The sequence below is a fragment of the Phoxinus phoxinus genome (assembly GCF_949152265.1).
Source record: "Phoxinus phoxinus genome assembly, chromosome: 19".
NCBI lineage: Eukaryota > Metazoa > Chordata > Actinopteri > Cypriniformes > Leuciscidae > Phoxinus > Phoxinus phoxinus.
In genome coordinates this window covers 14,499,274-14,515,214 of record NC_136894.1, presented here as the reverse complement: position 1 = coordinate 14,515,214, position 15,941 = coordinate 14,499,274, and the positions used below count along the sequence as shown (strand labels likewise).

General features: G+C 38.7%; 2 protein-coding genes across 11 annotated transcripts in view; one reads left to right on the top strand and one right to left on the bottom strand.

The window, feature by feature from the left end:
• Positions 1–212: 212 nt before the first annotated feature.
• fam210aa (family with sequence similarity 210 member Aa) lies at positions 213–5,585 on the top strand. Of its 8 annotated transcripts, none has more exons than XM_079590995.1 (5): positions 213–422; positions 720–759; positions 1,355–1,786; positions 3,955–4,066; positions 4,464–5,585. In XM_079590995.1, exons 3-5 carry the CDS (start codon positions 1,425–1,427, stop codon positions 4,728–4,730), a joined length of 741 nt encoding a protein of 246 aa, XP_079447121.1. In that variant the 5' UTR covers positions 213–422; positions 720–759; positions 1,355–1,424; the 3' UTR covers positions 4,731–5,585. The 8 variants fall into 8 exon arrangements, with proteins under 8 accessions (XP_079447121.1, XP_079447122.1, XP_079447124.1 ...); XM_079590996.1 differs by having other exon boundaries at positions 273–422; positions 717–759; XM_079590998.1 differs by having other exon boundaries at positions 275–422; positions 717–759; positions 1,397–1,786.
• A 3,799-nt stretch (positions 5,586–9,384) lies between these two features.
• Positions 9,385–15,941, bottom strand: part of ldlrad4a (low density lipoprotein receptor class A domain containing 4a) — a 102,729-nt gene continuing 96,172 nt past the window's right edge. For all 3 annotated transcript variants that reach the window (XM_079591522.1, XM_079591524.1, XM_079591523.1), the window contains 3 exons: positions 15,004–15,158; positions 14,034–14,087; positions 9,385–13,106 (listed from right to left, as the gene is read on the bottom strand). In XM_079591522.1, coding sequence (XP_079447648.1) covers positions 12,576–13,106; positions 14,034–14,087; positions 15,004–15,158 — 740 coding nt within the window. In that variant the 3' untranslated portion in view covers positions 9,385–12,575. The remainder of the gene's footprint in view (positions 13,107–14,033; positions 14,088–15,003; positions 15,159–15,941) is intronic.

The following is a 15,941-nucleotide window of genomic DNA, read 5'->3' as shown; positions in this document are numbered from 1 at the left end:
TGACATCCTTAATGCATAGATTACCATTCATATTAACTTTAGAAAAACAATAAGAGCTCAAATCATTCCAGAAAATTGATGAAACATTACAAGAGAAAAACAAATGACAGATGTCTTCATTTTCAACCTTACAGAAGGTATTTTCATTTATTGTGTATTAAAACACGTCCATAAGCACGTGTAAAGACTAATCATTCGCGACGTTGCCGTGCATTCTGGGAAATGTAGTTCCAGAGAGAGAGACATTGCTTCTGGGAGAAAAGCTCCACAGCATGACTGTACTACATTTCCCACAACACAGTGCGAGCACAGTCACCATGTGTAATGTCGCAGCGTCTTGTGGAGAGTTGTGAATGACAGAAGGGACATCATGAAAGTATTTGTGGTGGGAAAATTACATCATGCCGGATCTAGTCACTCATGTATGTAGCTGTGCATATTTCCGATTATCGTTTATGTATGTTTAGACAGGAGGACGAGTGAAACTGATTAGTTTAGTAGATTAGACAGTAGACATCCCTTAGCATTAGCAATGCTAGCTGATTCACGTTTGTTGCCTATCGTAGGATACTTCACACATGTGAAGTTATACTGATATATCTTATATTAATAGAGTTTTAAATACGATTTTTAGGAGGTTAGTCTGTGATTATTTCCAGAGGTTCTTTCTGAATGTGATTGAGCATGTGCAGATTATGTTTTCCTTATGTTTTCAGCAGTTCCAGCACCAGTGACGTCGTCCTCGATGGGATATTGAAGGTAGAGAAAGTAATCCACGTCAAACTGATATGATACCCGATATTTTTCTGGGTTTGCCTGTTTTCATCCAAAAAAATAAGTGAAATCCCATGCTTCAATTGAATTCAGGCGTCAACGTACAGTAGTAAATATGGACAAATGTTTAGTAGTATTAATACACATTATGCATGTAAATATATATGCTTCCAATATCAGTGCAACTCCAAAATAAATAAATAAAGGTAAATTATGGTAGATACTGAGATGCTCATAGCTGCAGTGGCGTCTGAAAATAGTTCAAACACCTCTGTTTAAAATTACATAGATGATTAGTGTCACAGATTTCTTTAATTATATATATTTAATCATTTTAGTAAAAATGTATTATTTATTATGTTTATTTTTTTAAATCCTTAAAACATTTTTCAGGATTTAAATAAAATAATTATAAATTCAATGGTCTCAAACTTTTGCACCCTGCTGTATATTGTGCATCTTTAGTACTACTGGCCATCTATTTATATTATAAAGGATCCTTTGTCAATCTGTTTTATCTGTCTAAAATTCTTTTTGGATTTTTTGTGAGATGTATTTCTCCATTGTTTTGCGCCCACAGTCAGGCCCCTGTCAGACTGTCTACTTGTTTTTATGCTGACAGACCCTTGGGAGAAGAAGCTTGTTTTGCGATGCAGCGGTTTGTGTGTGCTGGTGTCTTCAGGCAGACTGCTGTCCTGCTGCAGATCTGTCCTCCGTCCTGTAGCCGGACCGCACAGAGACTGGATCCCTCGACCCAGCAGTGCTGGAAACACCCACGATGGCTCAGCAGCTTCAGTGCGCTCTGCTCTCCAGCCTCTCAGAAGAACACCAGCAGTGATCATCTGGTAAACTCCGGTCCAGTGCAGGAAGATCTAGACCCTCTGCAGGACAGATCCATCGGCCTCATTCAGAGATTCAAGAAAACCTTTAAGCAGTATGGCAAAGTCATGATCCCTGTGCACCTGTTGACGTCTACAATGTGGTTCGGTACATTTTATTATGCTGCAATGAAGTAAGTAGAGATGATGGATCACAGTAATGTTAATTTAAGGCTAAGATGGCGTATCAGAGTTACTCCACAATAATAACCTGTTAGTCAAATCCACTAACTATTATAATAATAACTATTATATAAGTATTGTAATAATAAATATTATAAAAATTACCCCCAAAAAACTAAATAATGAAAATAAAATAATAAATATTACTATTGTAATATTTCACTGTAAAATTAAGTTATATAATAACAGTAATTTTATTTTACATTACAACATTCTTATATTTATGGCTGTCTTAATTTCTTTATTTTCAAACGTTAAAGCATCAAACTTTTATTTTGACAGAAAAGCGCATGGGGCTTAATGTTTCTTTTTTTTTGTTGATAAACACTTCTCATTACAAGTATGGGAATATGGTTGGCACGTGTTCCGTACCTCAATGCACGTTAAAGCGACTGAAAAGCAGAGCAGAGATGGAGTTTGTGTGAAGCAGCATTTATTGAGAACGAGACGCTGGAAAAACTGGATCAGGAGCTGTTCACGTGTAAAAGTACACAGTGCGGCGCTTCACTCTGAATTACACAATGCATACATTTATTTAAATCACTTTGAGAAACACTCTGAGCCATATTGTGATTTCGGTTTTATTTCGATTAACCGTGCAGCCCTAATATTTAGAGAGGATGGGGGCTAATGACCAGTTAAAAACATAAATAAAAAATGATAAAATGTATCATTTTAATAAAAAATACTACACATCTTTCACGAAAATATTCATGTAATATGATTTGAATATACATATTTAAATATAAATATATTCCCTATTAATATATCGGCCTGCCAGATACATCGGTGTGTTGTTAATGATATTTCATACTAGTTTATTAAAGTCAAAGTAATATTAAAGAAATATGACCAGTATCCCACAAAGAAGCACAACATAAAGTTAAATTCTGCCCAAACAAACCGATAAATAAGGAATGTCTGTCAGATTTCCTCATGGATTGTAAAAGTCTGTGAGGTGTTGGTTCTCAGGCGGTAATGTGTTGACCAGGTGTCTGTGGGGTTATATAGGTAATTTTCTTTTTGCCTGGTCATTCTGTCTGTATATGGCGTATGCTGGATTGAGGTAAATGGCACGCTGGAATGTTTATTCTGCAATACATCTGGCTGAATGTGGGTCACCACTGTCTAGACATTTCAGAAATGTGGGAGGTGGTAATGGATGCTTGAATATGGGCTATTTCATTCACCATGACCTCACTCTGCAGAGAAGCTCTGAGTTATCAGTTTGCCTTGTCATATGTTCCACACTAATCTTCACACGTGCATATTTTAGCTCTTGAAACATTTGATTCTTAGGTTAAGTATTGTATTAAGTTTATATCAAGTACTTCAAGATCTTTTTTGTAAATACTTTAAAAATATATATTTTTTAAAGTAGTTTGCTCTAAATACTTCATTCCGTTAATAATCTGTAAAATCTCAGTTACCAAATATCATCAAAAGACTAAAAAATGTCCACTTATTAAATTGATGTGCTTTTTGAAGCTGTTTCACTATTGTGTTTAAGGACAGGTTTTAAAGGGATTTTCACCCAAAAATGAAAATTGTCATCATTTACCCCTCAAGTTGTTCCAAACCTGTATGAATTTCTCTCTTCTGCTAAACACAAAAGAAGATATTTTAAAGAATGTTGGTAACCAAATAGTGGATGGACCCCATTGACTTCCATATACCCATAGCAGAAGAAAGAAATTAATTGAATATGAAATATGAATATTATGAAGAAATATGTTCCACGGTATGAATGACACAAAGTAAATGATGAATTTTTGGGTGAACTATCCCTTTAAGAATCTTTTTTTAAATTTTTTATGATGGTCTTAAAGAGATATTTCACCCAGAAATGAAAAGTGTCATCATTTGCTCGCCCTTGTCATTCATACTAGCAAAACGTGCTTTTTTTGTTGTTCTTTTTGCCCTCTATCTCTCTCCATACAATGGAAGTCAATGGTCTGCAAAATATTCTTCAAAATATGTTTTGTCAAAAATGTTCCACAGAAGAAAGTCATACAATTTTGGAATGACATGAGAGTGGGTGAATTATTGAATATACATTTTTATTTTAAAAGAAAGAATAATATGCTTGCTTTCTCTCTCTCTTTGTTTGTTTGTTTAGAGGAGTGAATTTGGTGCCATTTCTTGAGTTTGTTGGGTTTCCTGACAAGGTTGTGAAACTGCTGGAGAACTCTCAGAGTGGCTATGCACTGACGGCATATGCCATGTACAAGGTGGGCTAAGTTATTTTTTAATAAATAAACTGTTGAAATAAAATGATTTACTAATAATTTAATTGTTGGTGCTCTGATTTACAAATAAGAATAAAATAAATGTGTTGCAAACTTTACCTTCAGCTATAGAACGTCAAGAGTGATTAATATCACCAAGATGCAAGCAAAATTAAGACAATTTAGGTTCAGTTTTCCTGGACAATTTGTATCTCATAAAATTGAATAAATAAAACTCATTTTCAGACGGAATCTTTTCACCTACACGACAGCTCATCTGAATTGAACGAATTAGAATGTCATTGACTTCAAACCTTGTGAGAGTCACTCACCACATGAACAAACTTCTTTTCAGTTGAAGTTAATGTGACGCTGGTTTAATTTTCTTGATCTCCTAAAGATCGCCACACCTGCGAGGTACACTGCGACTCTAGGAGGAACGTCACTGTCCGTGAAGTACCTGAGGAATCACGGCTACATGTCCACTCCTCCGCCCGTGAAGGAATACCTCCAGGAGAAGATGGAGGAGACCAAAGAGAGGATCTCTGGGAAAATGGAAGAGACCAAGGATCGTTTATCCGAGAGAATGGAGGAAACGAAAGACAAGTTCACTGAAAAACTTCAAGAAACCAAAGAAAAAGTGTCTTTCCGAAAGAAAAAGGAATAGGTTTATGAACATTTACGAAAGGTCATGAAGTGACTTTATCTTCCCATAATGTCATGAAGATTCACGTTATTTAACAATATAATACACTTTAAGGAAAGCAACCTGTCTTTAGTATTTTTAAAATATAATGTAGGCTGTATGCTCTACACTCACTGTTCACGTAATAGCCTAAAGTAGAACAAAAAATGTGGTATTATGATTAAAAAATTGACCATAGATTTTAGATATAAAATATTACAGCACAAAAGTCTACTGAAAGGCATTGGGCTTAACTTGAAATACCCTTTAATGGATGAGAGTGTGTTTTCTAAAGAGAACAGCAGGTGTAATGTGCCCAATATTATATATTTAATGCTTTGTTCCCTAACAAATAGCACTGCCTCTTTCAAATCTCGCATATGTTAAATAATGTTTAAATTGTGGATTGAAAACAGTATGGACGTGTCACACAAGTTACTGAGAATGAAATGGTTATGTTGTAAAATCTTGAAAATTCATTGTAACTTTAGTTATTATGCAAAGTAACACAACTTGTACCGTTGCTTATAATGCAGAGGGGAAAAATCATAAATTGTCCTGACAGTCATTCTGCAAATCATCAACAGCCCTTACGTCCCGTTTCAAATTCAGTAGGTTCCTGCCATATTCATGTTTAATTTATGCAACCTAATTTTCAGTTGGTACTGTCACATATTTTTCAAAGCCCTGTTTTTGCTTTAAATGAAGGTTTATAATTGAACTGATTATTCCACAGCAAATGTCTTTGCTGGTGAAGCACTTAGACTGTTTAAGTTTGATGGGACGAAGGATGTTCCTTCTGGCTGTCAACAGTAACAATAAACAATAGTGTTTTGATGTGTGTATTAAACATTGAGGTTTTTTTACCGTGCACATTGAACTAGAGCCCTGCGCGGGACTGTTTTCTTCATCCCGCTCCCGCCCGCGCCCGCCGAATTTCTGACCATTACCGCCCGCTCCCGCAACGTATGTGTTACACTCCCGCCCGCTCCCGCAATATGCATGTCCACTCCCGCCCGCACCCGCAAAACCCTGAGAATCTATTCCCGCACAATAATAGAGATGCATTGATTTTGTGTCTTCTCCCGTCCCGCAGGAAAAAACACGTATTTGTATTGCGTTTATTAAAGAGATTCATGTGGTTGTTTGTTTCGTTTCGCTGGCTTGCATGCATTCTGACGCACTGGTCAGGAAGACGGATAGTAGCCTGACTAGGCTATCAGGGACATCTACTAAAACGCCTACCGCGCGTTTCTTTAGACTTCAAGTAGCCTACTTTGATTTTTGTCTATTGAAGTTTAAATCTAATTAAAAACAAAAAGACAAAACACACAATACATTGAAATATAATTTCGTTTTTATCAAAAAACTTTGCACCATCACACGGCACATAAAAATAGACTGCTTTAAAAAAAAATACAATATGATAAACTACATGAAAAACAGCAGTTTTACAATTATTAGCCAAAGCCAGATGTCGCAGGTATTCTTTAAAAAAAAATCCAAATAAGAATAAAAACATTCAAACTTAGGCAGCCTGCTCAATAACACTGGCATCATCACGCCTCTTGACCTAAATACCAACGAGAGGCTGTGCTCAAAAAACAACACTAATAAATAACATAAAATAAACAACGTTAACGAATGAATTTAACAAATGAATCACTTTGCAATATTGCTGTGGAGAAAGAGAATGTTGCTAATCGACTGCGGTCCCAATCCCGTGCGTCTCTCTTCCAAGATGCGCCCACAGACACTAAAGGCCCGCTCTGAAGGCGCACTGGATGCGGGGATACTAAAGATGAAACGTGCCAGCTTTGATAGCGCTGGGAAGCGCTCTTTGTTGAACTTCCACCATTGAAGCACGCTGTCTGGGTCTGGGTTATCAGAGAGACGGGAGCTGAGATATTCAGCCATTTCATCATCGATGGGCTTTGGCACTGAAGCAACGGACGCATCGTCTTCCCAGTCTGCGAATCGGTCTGTGCTTTGCTTTTTGGCTGGTGGCTCATCCTCTGCTGTGGATAGGCCCAGGTGAAACTGCATCTTCTGAATAATTTCCTTTGCGCCTTTGGATAGGATTTGATTTATATATAAATTAATATGTATTTTTAAAATGGCTCATGCTGTTATTCATTTATATTTTTTATTTATTCATTGTCTTTTATCTCCGTTTCTATTTTTTACTGCATTTCACTTATTCTATTGTAATTGCACTGTGTTCTCTGTATTTATGTCTGTAATGGTTAGCCTACCTTTAACCACTTCGTCTTTTTCATCTGGGGGCAGCATCCGTAGCATTCGCATTTTAGGAGTCAGGAGCGTTGCAATTCTGTACATCATGTGGAGAGGTAATGCAGATGTGTCACTGGTGCCCATCAGTTCTTCCAGACGCGAGGCACACACATTGGCGACTCCAGAGAGCAAGGGCTCGAGCATTGCTGCTTGGCAGTGTTCAATGAGTTTCACGGACCACGGCAGTGGAAGTGATGCGCTGGGAGTGGAGTTGTCGGACTCTAAGTCATTAGTAGCTTCCTTGAATAACTTAAGGAACGCAACTACTGTTTTTAAAGTGTTTGCATTGATCTGCGCAATTCTTTCATACTGGTTATTTCTAAGCAGTATTGTGGAGATCTCCTCATGCTGTTGCAGTATGGAATCCAGCATTTCATAATTTGAATTCCATCTTGTCTCAATGGATTGCTTGAGGGATTTTTTTAAGCTGTTTTGCAGACCTGAATGTTTGAAATACTTCACCAGTTTTTTTGCACTAGTCAACAGTTCAGACAGCTCAGTACTTTCAGCCAACACGCCTGGTGCAAATGCACTTGACAGGGTGACGTTCAGGATGTGCGCGTTGCAGTTCAGCCTGGTGTATCCACGCAGGGCAGCGACTATGTTGGCTCCACGGTCAGTGACAAACACAACACGGTCAGATAGAAGTGACGCATCTATTCCAAATTCACGGAGTTTCTGGAACAGCAGGCTCCTGATATTCTCCCCTGTCTTTGATACACCACTCTCAAAGGGAGCCGCGAATAACACCCTGGAAACGAGGTCGAAGTTGTTATTTGTATAATGGATGGTGCCGGATATGAAGGAAGTTTTATGATAATCCTCCGTCCATATATCGGTTGTGATGGCACATCCATATGTATCAATGATATGCTTTATCTCCGCTGCCACTGACGCCTGCAGTACTTGGGCTCGCCCCTCGACATGTCTGGATATAGTGGTTGGATGAGGTAAAACATCTTTAACATCAAATTTGCCATATTTAGCGGCAACATCAACAAAGTGTTGCGATATATCAACAAAGCCTTTCCCGGCGACGAAGTCATATGGCCTTATGTCTAGACAGCACATTTCCACACATTTATCTGTAGTTTCTTGTTTAATGTGTGTAGGGAGATGTTGTTTATCCTTGAAAACCAGCTTACTTTGACCGGGGAGAACAGAGCAGGTGTGTCGCCTCAACCCAGACGTGCCGGATTTGTGCCCATTGTAGATCAGTATTTTTGAACATTTGTCACAATGAACAAAGTCCAGTTCCTTTCCATCTTTATCGCAAACAATTGAGAAACTTCTCCAAATGTCAGACTTGCCTTGCTTAGGTTTTGTGCTGTAAATACCTAGTTTGAGGTTCTTTTCTACACAATTTATTGACGTCTCCATCATGTCGCACTCGCTAGGCAACCTCCCTATACCGCGGTGTTTTTTTTAGCCGCCCGTTCCCGCCCGCAGCAAAGTTCAAACCGCCCGCTCCCGCGAGATTTGCGTTGGGTCCCGCGGGACCCGGCGGGACTCAATCCCAATGCAGCCCTCTACATTGAACCACTTATTACTCTTATAAAATTACTCTTATTACACTTATAAAATAACATTTATTAGCCTACTCATGATTAATGATCACCAGTGAAATTAAAATATAAAAGTGCAGTACTTTATATATTTTTATACTAACAGGTTTCAGCGTGAATACTTTGTTTTTTACCAGAGCTGTTTGGAAGTGATCATCTCAGTCAAATTGTTAGGCAGTTGTGGACCAACAAGATGGACCCCATGAGGAGGAAGCACATATTTCTAGGCTAGTCGTCAATATCATGTTTTTTTTTTTTTGGTTGCCACTTGCCAGAAGTAAGCCTACCGTTCATTCACAAACCCTATAGTTTCCTTTTTTTCTAGAACATGAACGCCCTCAAATCAAAATTCGAATGCGATGAGCTCGTAATCACGACTTCAGAAGTGGGAAGTAGGAATTTTCCGACAGCACGTGCAGGCAGCATTAGTTGGACCAACTAACTTTTTTACTATTACATTTAGAAAAGTATGTGAAACTGGTAAATTCACAACAACAACAAAAAGAAAGTGTAAAATTGCTTCAGCAAATAAAAAATAAAACAAATATGATATGAACGTAGATAAGTTTAAACGTAAACTGAAAACTTTGGCAAAATAAATGTTGCAAGGGTAGTAGCTTGACTGTTTAAACGAGTTTTTTTTTTTTTTTACTATGCCTATTTCAATTCTGAATAATTTTTATTCATATATTTTTCACCTTTAAAGGAAAGTTTCACATCGCCTTCAGGAGCATAACAGAATGACAAACAGAAAGCACAAAAGAGACTCATTCTGGTTCTTTTCCTCAACTTTAATTGCTCTCTCTAGCCATTTGATGACAGCGAAGAACAAGCGTGGAATCGTTTCATGAGGGACTACAACAGTATCTTTGAGCAATAGTTTCATTGTTTAGTTTTTTTCCCCGTGTTTATTTTTATGATTTTTTTTTTGTAATCATTTTTAGTCATATTTTTCCTGTAAAAGTATTGCAATTACCAGACCTCAAACTGAAAACCGCTGACATCACAATTAAATAGAACAATAAAAATAAAAAGGCGTAAGGACAGCAGTGTTCCTCGCTCACTGAACTGTTTTCTTGTTAAAAAAAAAATTAAGGAAAACAATTGTGTAGTCCAAAATTTCATAGTCCTGTGATCTCGCTCAAGGCCAATGATGAACAGTGCTGTGGATTCGTCGGAGTTCCAGATCCATGGAACGAGATGCTGAAGTCAGCCAGAGAGACAGCCACACGTCAAAGTCGTCAGTCATTCACTCGTTTATTCGTTCATTCAAGCGGGTACAGGGAATAATTACCGAGTGTTCTGGAGAGGCGGATCCTTTTGGTGCGGAGCGAGACTGCTATGCTGAGGAAAATGACAACATGAACATGCAGTAACAATCAGCTATGGGCTGGATTCTCATGTATGCATTTGATGCTCTTTTATATACCACACAACTCGATTATGTGCATTTAAAAAAAGAACAAAATGTTAACCGTTTCCCACGGATGTCTCACCGATCCAATAAAGCCTCACCCTGAGCTTCTATTTGATATGAACCACTAAACCATCTCTCGGGCTGGAGAAAAGGCCTCGTGGGAGCCCAAAAGTCGGCAGTCGGTTCCGTTCGTTTCGATAACTACGGTACAATTACGTCATGCCGAGTTATTTTCTGCGATCAGTCGAGCGTGGTTAATACACGTCCAAACAGCTATAGCAGTCACAAAATTAATTTCAATAAATAAAATGACAAGCGCTGGCATTTATAATTCTTTCTCTGGAAGTTACAAAAGCAGCAGCTAGTTATCCTTTATAACTGCCTCAGAATATTTTAATCACATAACATATTTGCATTTACTGTATAGGAAAAAAAATATAAGAAGTCTTTTTGTATTAATGTGACCACACTGTAGCATTTCTCTTTGCAAACATTACTCTGTTTTACAAAAAAGACAAAGCACAATTGAAGGCATTCACAAAACTTGATGCCACCGTGTTAAAGTTTTCTTTTTAATATTATCTATACATTATATTACAGTATTAACAATGCTTTCTTGTGGTTTTCTACCCATTGGGTAGGATATGTGCATAATATATTCAAGTTATATACAGCACCGTACAAATAAACAGAGTCCGACTACTGAAAGAAGCACCATAGGAAGTGAGGCACAACAAAGGTGGGGACTTTTGAGTGCAAGTGGGTTTCTATGTCTGCTTAAACATGACTGTTAGGCACCGAATTTGCTCATGTAAATAGTAACATGCAAACCTCTCAGCTGCAAATGTAAAAAATACATTTGGATTTGTTTTCCTAGCACGACTATGACAGCGGAAATGCACTAATGTTAACGAAGAAAACAAAAAAGGAGCACAAACATCTATGTCTCGGTTGGTAAGCAAATATAAAGTAATGGGGAAGCGGACATAGGCCTACATACCGAACGAACAACAGCAGCAGTAGCAGTAGCAGCGCATAGCAGCAGCAATACAGTACGAACTCAAACTGCGTGGTCAGAATGAGTGACAGAAGCAGAGCCTATGACAGGAGGCCGTTTCGGAGCCAAAGCGGATGGGCGATAGTAAAATCTTGCTATTTAAGGGGTAAGAAGGTTGTATAAAAGCCTATTTTTGACTTTGACTAAATATCCGTTCAAACTGGTCACTCTAATAAATAGCTAGTTAATAAATAGGTTTTCTATGGTACTTTTTTTAAGGGAAGGCCAAAGACTGATGGTTTACAAAGCTCAGATGTGATCAAAAACACAATCAACATGTCTGAAAGCATTCCAAATGTGTGCCATGTGGTGATGATTGAATACAACTTCAAATAAAGAAAGACAAAAAGCGTGATGTACCTCGTCATGATTGGTACACTTTTTGTTTGGATGAAAATCTCAGAATAGATAAAAGAATAAATACTAGTGTTGAATAAACAGACAAAATGTGTTCCTGTGCTGCCTTGGAATAAAACGGCATTCCAGGAGATGAAAATAAGGGATAAAATATGAGATCCATATATGATTGTGAACTAAAGTATAGTATGGATAACTGGAAAAAAAACTATACGCATGCTTTTTATAGTGGAAAACAAACAGTATGACACACTCATTCAGAAAGGGACAGGATGTGCATAAGACTACAGTTCCCATGATTCCCTTCCATTGGACCCCATGACAATGCTGAAGTGACGTAAGTTTAAAGTGCTACTCGACAGAATGAAAGTGGCGTATGTGTCGTGACTTCCATCTGCAGATATCCATGCCAATATCTCTCACTTGGTCAGTGGAAAAAGTGAACTGGAATTTGAACAACCCTTTTTCTTTAAATAAGTGCCATGATGCAGTTCATTTGTAGAGATTTTAGGCTGGATCAGAGTTCTACATCTCCATTTCAGGAAAACGAAAAACATAAAAAGGAAGGAAATAATTCCCAGGAACCATCAAAGACCTGTGACAGATTGACATATAAAAACTAACTAAGGGTTGCGGTTTCTACTCTTATGAGAATAAGTGCAACATAAAGACTTTAGTTGTTGTTGTAAGTCACATCCCCAAGATTTAAGATTTTATCATGGCACTCAATTTAGATTTTGATTGATTATGAACAGTTTTTGTGCACAAGTCCTGGAAATGCACACAAACGAATAGAAAATTTCTCAATCCTATGACCTATGTGGTCTCTCACGCAAAACAATCTGTGCCAACACGCGTGTTCTTTAAATACATGAAAGCATACAAAACCGAACAAAAAAAAAAAGAGATTTAGCCAAGGAGCCCAAACATCCATACAAGGCCCCGAAGTTCTAGCAAAAACGAAACAAAAAAATACAAAAAAATAAACTTTGTAAGCTTGGTTCCGCATTATTCAATTCAAATTGTGCAAGGGGAGTGGTCTAACAGTGAAGCCACTCCCCTTTAGGTCCAGGAGGAAGTACCAGAGAGCACAGATGATGGCACGCACTCTCTACGGCACTCTCCATGCCTCCTAGTCACACGGGTTTGTCTCGCCGGCTATCCTTAACCTTGACGAACAGGGTTGTGCTTGCGCCAGGCTGGGGGGGGCGACTGGCTGTCCTCTGGTTGGAGGGTGGTGCATTATTGCTGTGCTGGTGCAGAAAGGAGGCGGAGCCTGGGCACGTCTGACCCATCACCTCGCTATAGGTGGGCGGCGGCCCCTCCACGTGCGAGTTCGAGGCACTCTTGCCAGAGTTGCTGCTTGGGGGCCGTGGTCCGCCTCCGTGCACATAAACGTCTATCAGGTCGCTGTCGAAAATGGTCCGGTTGGGGGGCGCGCGAACGGATGCACGGCTGAGCTCGAGCTGCTGCTCGGGGTCTCTGAGCTGCAGGGTACAGGGGCCCTTGTAGGGCGGCAGCTCCTCGCCATCTGACAGGCAGATGGTGGGCGGCAAGTGGATGTCCTGCTGCAGGTATGGGTAGGTGGGCTGGAAGCGGCTGAATCGGTCCCTTTGCATAAATGAAGGTGGGTTGAAGCGCTCTCCGCTCCGTGGCCCATACATCACCTGAACACAGAGAAGAATATATTCATTAAACCTTTAGAATTTAACCTAAGAATAAAAAAAAGTTAAAATGTTTTTGAAAACATGCAGCCAGAATAATTACACAATAAATTAACTATACAATCAATATACTATACTTGTCAAAAGGGGGTTGGGGTTTGTATGATTTTTTAAAGAAGTCTCTTTTGCAGCGACACGCGACGATTCTATTTTAGAAACGGTTTCTATTTTTCTGCAACGTCGCGGTGGGACAGCAAACACAAAGTGTGGCAATGATAATATCAGGTACTGTTTATGTGCTTTATTTAATGTTAAAAGCGTGTAATGTGACTTTGAATAACATTTAGTGCTCCCAGCTTTGTAGCTGTAAAAGCAACAATGGATAATTCACCTCAGATCTTGAAATTAAACAAACGGAAACAAGAACGTTCAAACTGTAAAAAAAAAAAAGGAGAATATTTGTGAATTTGATTATGTAGCCTACTTATCCATTTTCTTGCGATTGCCGTCAAGATTACTCTCTAGTGCTGTGCACTTGACGCGAGAGCCCGCCCACACGCTGTTCTGATTGGCTGTGGGTTTTGATTTATTTTTACGCATCTCGTAGCCGCGTCACGTCTAGTGTGGACAGACAAATTATTTGTCGGTGGATCTTATCGTATCGCGTCTGGTTAGGAAACGGTGTTATACTGTTGAATATAAATAAAAAGAATACTAATGTGTTTATTTAGTGGAAAATATAGTAATTTCAGAGCAAATGGATAAATATTGATATTGATTAACTGTCTCTGAAGGGGTTAACAATATTGAGCTTTTTGAGCAACTAGCTCTTAGCTATGTTGCCCAGCCCTAAACATGACAATAAAACATTAGAGCAATAAATAACATTATGCAGACAGGCTGAATAATAGGTCGTGTCAGTTGACTAACCTCAGTGGCTCCTTGTTGCGTCACCAAACTGTCTGTTGGCCATGCACAGCCGTCCTAGTATGATGCAGAAGAGAGAGGACCGATGTGAGTCATACATTAAAGACAACACATTAAAAACAACTTCAATTGATGCATTAGAGTTTTGAGTTTGGTTAACCAAATTTGCTCCAGGCATCAGATTACTTGATCTAAATGCACATACAGTAAATATGAGAATACATTAACATATAATGTATTATTAATTCAGGGCTGCTGGTAAATTTTGTGGCCTCTAAGAATGCAGCTGTTGAAAATGTGCTGTTCTCTAAATTTATGAGCTTGTTTCTAAATTTAAGAGCTTGGTTCCTTTCATGCTCCGCATCTGTTGCTAAATCACATCTTCACCTTCTTCCTATCTTTTTACGACTCTCTCTCATGCTAGGAGGTGAAATGGACTGCAGTCTAGACGAGATTGTCTTGGCGTTCCCAACTACAGAACGTAAATCAACATAAAGAACAACCAGGGATGTGCAGAACTACGTAATTCCAAAATCGACTAGTCTGTGGGTTGCCTGAACGACTAGTTAGACTAATAGAAACCCTATATAATTAGATTGTAAAGACATGTTTATTGATGAAATATGGATAACTGCAACTTTTTCCTCACAGAAAACAGGCCTGTGGATTATAATGCACAGTAAGAAAAATATTAAACGCACTAGTCACTTGACCAATGGAGCCAGTCGACCATTATGACCCAACCCTAGGAACTGCGTTATGCATTTGTGCAGGTGTACCGACACAAAGACCCTGAAGCTGGCACGCACATTGCCGAGTCCCATATGAACACGGTCACAAAGTCACACACATGGTGATCAAACAAAAGAACAGGAACTCTACACCCACTCAGAGCTCACACAGACAGGACACACATGGCGACTGGAGTATCAAACGAACACCCACTCAGAACAAAAGTAACACGCACACTTACCGGCTGCATGCCCTCCTCTCGTCTTCGGGCCTGGCTGTGGCGTGTGAGGAAGGCCCAGGCCGACAGCCGATAGTGGTTCAGCAAACAGATGATCACAACTACCATTACAGTCATCACCACAATTATGATTATTATCTGAACAAACTCCAGTTCAGCTGCAAGACAAGAAAACAGAGAGAAAATTATTTGCATATTTCACACAATTGCAAAAAAAATAAATAGAAGATTTGTACATTTTCAATAGAAAATGAGTGGTGTTTCCCTGTGCAAAACTCCTTTCTAGTGTGTCGTGGGTGGTTGCCAGGGCAATGCTATGCAGTTGCTAAGATGGTTATTGTCTGCTTAAAAATAAATAAATAAATAAATAAAAACGCAAAACCTAAAAAATGCCCACAATTTCAGGAGATATTATTCAAACAATGCAAGACAAATTAGGCATTAAACTTTAGGGGTTACAGTTCATTCAAAATAGTATTAATGATTACTCATAATGATTTATAAGCTTTCATGAACATTAGAGAGGCAGCGTAAAGATAGACCGTTGAATATGGATGGATACAAGTAATGATACGGCAAGCACAACATGTTCTTCATTCCTACCACCAGGGGGCGACAAAATGAACACTTCTGAGAGTATTGAGATTGGGTGTGGGGAACAGACTCAAAAAGTGATGCAACAGACTAATCCACAAAAATGTGATAACATGACATTTCAAATGGCTTTTCTGACCTACATCAAGTCAAGAAGGGGAAAAAAGAGAAAGAGATTTTGGGTCATTTTTATTATATATAGGACAGTTCAGAGGATATGATGGGGATATGATGTGAGCTAGATTTTAACTTGCACTGCCCACATGAGCAACACAGCTTAATATGTCAGAGCATGTGCACTTACTGCTAGGCCACAGCTCTGATTTTATGAACGGATGATTATGTCA

Coding starts and splice junctions, on each gene's coding strand:
- fam210aa (XM_079590995.1), top strand. CDS start 1,425: ATGCAGCGGTTTGTGTGTGCTGGTGTCTTCAGGCAGACTGCTGTCCTG. Junction 1,787..3,954: donor TTTTATTATGCTGCAATGAA/GTAAGTAGAGAT, acceptor TTGTTTGTTTAG/AGGAGTGAATTTGGTGCCAT. Junction 4,067..4,463: donor CGGCATATGCCATGTACAAG/GTGGGCTAAGTT, acceptor GATCTCCTAAAG/ATCGCCACACCTGCGAGGTA.